At 39.5% G+C, this 5,000-nt stretch overlaps 1 protein-coding gene across 1 annotated transcript in view; it reads left to right on the top strand.

Moving 5' to 3' along the window:
• Nucleotides 1–5,000, top strand: part of LOC135222846 (uncharacterized) — a 41,539-nt gene that overhangs the window by 18,975 nt on the left and 17,564 nt on the right. The window contains 1 exon segment of the mRNA XM_064261178.1: nt 4,131–4,335. Coding sequence (XP_064117248.1) covers nt 4,131–4,335 — 205 coding nt within the window.

Here is a 5,000-nt window from a genome sequence, read left to right as displayed (position 1 = left end):
CGCAATCATGTATAATTAAATCCAGGTCTTGGAAAGGCCTGGGTGACGATCCTTGGGCTTGCGAACGTCTTTGGCGTCAAAAGATGAAATGACAACTGCTGAAAACATGACAGAGAGAGAGAGAGAGAGAGAGAGAGAGAGAGAATAAATCCCAGTTATGTACCCGCCGGCGCATGAAGCCTACATTCGTGCTAAGTGACTTCAACGGCGATTGGTTAAATGTAGGTAGAAGGGTCAACACATGAGTGTGTGTATGTGTGTAGAAGATGGAGGGGTGGAGGTAGGGGTGGGTAGGGGGCCTTAGTCCGGGGAGGGAAGTTGGCTACTGCCCAAGCACGTGAGCAAAGACAGACAACCGTTGTGGACATAATTGGTACGACGCCTGCTGCACTGAGGTGTGAATTTTGGTCGATTCGTTGCCCAAGGAAAGAAGGGAGGCGTAATTCGGTTGGACAAATGCAAACACTTTTAAAACTTTCAGAGTCAATCACACCTGTGGTCAATACCGTTCCTCAGTCGTTTGGTTTCAATTTACGCCTCAGTCACGGCGCTTTCCAGGGCTACTTTTGCCCGTTGCTGAAGGTGTTCCTTTCTGATAGGGCTTGTTTATTTTAGTTTGTCTTGAACATACGGATTTAACAAATGGCTCAGCGAGTTTATCATGAATATGTTTTCGACATTTGTGAAAAACTTCTAGAAACGTATTTAAATTGTTAGTCTAATATTCGTCTCATCGCTAATTCACAATACAGAAATTTGAGACCACGTCAAGAAGGTGGAATTTCAAAATAAAACTACCGACGTTCGACTCGTCACAACCTTATATGAAGAGAATTTGATAAACCCTTATCAACGAATGATGAAAATAAGCGCTTCTGCCGATTAAATGTAACAATAATGTAGATAAAGCGTTATCATGTCTGAAGACGCCCGTGACTGGATTCGCTTTGACCTTCCAGAACGAGGGCTGATTTGCGAGAGGTTACGCTTTCCTGCGAGATTCTCACAGTGTAATGTATTCTACCTACTAACGTTCGTCACACTGATGGTCGAAATTCAGTTGCATATGTAGGTTAACAGCTGAATTCTTGCCAGTAGATTGTGTGCATATAGTACGTATATATATATATATATATATATATATATATATATATATATATATATATATATATATATAAAATGTGTGTGTACATATATATATATATATATATATATATATATATATATATATATATATATATATATATATATATATATATACACGCACACACACACATATATATATGTGCATATGTCGAATTTAGCTTTTACATTTGCCTGAGAGTATTTATAAAAGAACATTTGAGGGCGATGAAAGTTTATGTAAGGCTGTACCTAACCAGTACCAATTAACCATGATTTGAAGCATTTCATTTCTTGATGAAAGGTGGGTATTTGTGGATAACATATCATTTTCCAAATTAAATAACCATGAAAAAAGGAATGATATTGAAAAATCGTCCCAATGAAAACCGCCATTACAACAAAAACCGGTATCTTTACTCAACCTCAAATTACCGTAACAATTAGGCTGCCGGGCTTCAAGGACTTCACACAAAAATCCCTATTTTGTCCTTGATATCTGTGTCACACTTCAGCCAATGTAATTAGCCAATAGCGCATTGGCCGTCGTTCGATTCAGTGGTGATGAAATAGGCTCAAAGGAAATGAGGTTTCAGCTCAATAAGCTCGGAGATTTATTTTACGAAGCTTGAGAGGAAGGAAATGCTGAAGTATCCGCCTGAGTGACATTCGCCAAAGAAAACGGAAAGAAAATCGGCTTGGCCGTACCGGCTGCCTTTTTTCCTCTTATTGTCTGTGCTATCTTCTGGACGTTCGCAATGGTTGGCTAATTGTGTCCAATTTAACTCCATTACCAAAGTGATACTTTATTGCCGCCGCCGTTTCTTCTGCGGATTCTTTTGCCATGGGAAAGTTGCGTTTTTGCAGAAACCAAAATAATTTTGTCTGGGATCCAGTTGGACCACAACGCTGAGATGCTTAGAGTCTGTGCTTTGGCCTTAACAAACAATAACACTCGTCTGTTTTGTACCGCCAAGAAAAATGTACTGCAGTCTAGCCATTGACTGAAATATTTCCAGCGTCTGTCAAATAATTCAGTTCCGGCCATTTCCTCAATCAATCGTCCCTTTACACTGTGTTGTTCATCTGGCGCTCTCCATTTTTACTCAATCTTAATTAAGGAAACGAAAGCTTGGCTCGCCTTTCCTTCACGAACAATCCACCTCATATTATTTTAGTCTATTCCACTAATAGAATCCGGCAATTATGCCCTAGTCCCGATAATATAATGACATAAGATTCGCTATAATGATAACTCTACCCGCATCTTATATGTAAGTATCACCCTCTCATTAGTAAAATGGCAGAAATCGTCCCCCCGGACTTGTATATGATTAAAGAGGGTCTCCCTCCGGAAAGCCTATAATCACACCCTTGGTCTGATGACGATAACTAACCATTCTCGCCATCTCTCGCCAATGACACCCTTGAAGCCAGACAGAGCAGAGTCGTTTTTCCTTTGCGTCACAATCCGTTCTCTACATGTAATTTCCATTTTTTTGGATGTTAGTGACGAGGTGTCCCGTTGCTCATGCGACTTCGGGGAGCTCAAGGGAGAAGCGTTATTTCTAATATTTTTATCTTCCAGAGGTCCTCCCGAATTCTCGTTGGATGATCAGGCGGTAGGAGAGGTCATTCAGTGATGGAAGGTTCCGTAATTCTTGTCTTGAGGGATACAAATTACCGAACGGTTTAAAATGTTTGCAGTTAAGATAAAAAAAAATGAAAAAAAAATCGGGTTTCCTCGTTCAACGTATTCTTGGGCTTTCTAAAATGATTTGGAATGATATTCGAATGTGTTTCTACAACATTTACTTATTGAAATACTGACACAACTGCTCCGTTTGTCTTGTCACATACATGATGTGTAGAGTTGCTGAATATCTAACAAAACAAATAATTTGATATAAGAAAACTTGACGCATGGTGAATGGATCAAAACTGAAGACGTCCCTTTTTTCCGTGATGAAATTAACAGGTGCCTATGTCTATTCATCTAAAAGTATTTTTTTTAAATGTGACTAAGAAGTTCTGTACATTAGCCAATACTACTAAAATACAGATACTGAGTGGCTTCAATAAAAAAAAAAAACAAGGAAAAAATGACCGAAACAGAAAGCAAACCATGCGTATTAGCTAGAATGTGGAAATTGATTTAAGCAAAGACAGAAGTAAGGAATTCGTTTCTTAGTCTCGTGTTTTCCTTCAAAAATAAAGACAGTGCCTTGCAAATGGATCAAATCAGATTTGGATTATATAATACAGGACATAATTTTACATGTAAAACTGAATTCTAGTGGCGATTTCAATGCTCAGTGGAAAGGAATCTTATGTCGGCATGGCGCAGTCATGAAGAATGATACATTTTGTTGTAACGGTTAAGACTCTGCTCAGTCGACTGGGATACGGGAAACTGTTATGATCTCCATTAATGATCAGGTATATTATATATACCATTTCTGTCAAGTTATATCTTGATAGAAATGGCAAAAAAGTATAGGATGTACAGCAATTATTCTAGCGCTTTATTAGTTCTAAAGCAACCTTAGTTTTGTGGCTACTGCAAAATATGAAGTACAGTTTCTCTTTTCTGTAAACTTGATATACTCAAACCAGTCTTAGATGGTTATTATGAATTTATCCTTCTCCCTTATATGATAGAAATCTTTCCACTTGTCGAGCCTAGATAAAATAGAGACTAGCAATCAAGTAATTCTGTAAGCATTAAGATTAAAGATCTGGCTTTACTGCCTCAAGCATTTGGTAATGGCCAACTTCCCCAGCAGTAATGGTGTCATAAACAATCCTCTGTTCCAAATCACCTGAAAATGACCCCGCCACATCCCTCCAGGGTTTATTATCCTTGCAAGGTAAACAATCAACTGCAGAGAAAGAAAAGCCACACTCCCCACCCGCCGCTTAAAAAAAAAAAAAGAAAAAAGGAAAAAAAAAGGAATCCTAAAAAACAAAACTAAGAACTCCTTTTGTTCGTCTTTTTCCCCCTCCAGGCGCACTGACATCTTCCCAGTTTCCGGTCTTTACGCTCTACGTGCAGAAAAACTGCCTGAGGAATGCGCCTTCTTGCAACCGCGCATGGAGCTTCGAACGAGTCATGGGATTCGAACTGAGCGGATTCACCAAGAAGAGGAGGAGGGTCTCCAACAGGGAGGAATGCCAGGCACTCTGCTTGACCGAGAGCGAATTCCCCTGCAGGTAGGTTGTCTATTTTTTTTCTTAGTTTGTTAATGGGTAATTCTAATTTTCTTCCACTGTTTAGGGATACTCACAACCAGAAATTTTGGCTATCATCATGTGCCTCGCTGTCAGACTATACTCACTTCCAAAAGTCCTTTATTCCTCGCATAAAGCCAAGCACTGGGGCACTTTCAACCATTCAGGGAAAAGAAGGAGCCGAGTGGTTAGACAGGAAATGGAAGAAAGGAAGTGAAAATGGAGACAAAATGTAAGTCTAAACAGTGGGTGCATCTAGGGACACTGCAAACAACCTTTAGTTATGCCTACAGTGAATCAAGTGAGGTGCACTAATGGCTCAGGCCCCTATGGAATGGCAATCACCGTGATTTTCGAAATACTATGATATAAATTGCTTGTGAGAGAATGCAAGTTCACTTGTCGGTAAGGTGCTTCCTCTACTTTTCTCACCACGACCTTTCTACCATCATTGAAACTTGATTTTCTTGTGTAGAGTAACTAATACAATGATTTTCATATCTAACAATATTTTCGAAATGCCGTAGGATATTTCATGCGACCACAAGCGAGTTATTCAGTCAGTACCGGGTATCTCTTCCCAGTTTTTGATGACCTGTCAGTAACTCTAGTGACGAGCAGGATCTTCATGCATTTGTGCTATACGC

The sequence above is a fragment of the Macrobrachium nipponense genome, chromosome 8 (assembly GCF_015104395.2).
Source record: "Macrobrachium nipponense isolate FS-2020 chromosome 8, ASM1510439v2, whole genome shotgun sequence".
Classification (NCBI taxonomy): domain Eukaryota; kingdom Metazoa; phylum Arthropoda; class Malacostraca; order Decapoda; family Palaemonidae; genus Macrobrachium; species Macrobrachium nipponense.
The sequence above is the reverse complement of the archived record's forward strand: the minus strand, read 5'-3'. Positions and strand labels throughout refer to the sequence as shown.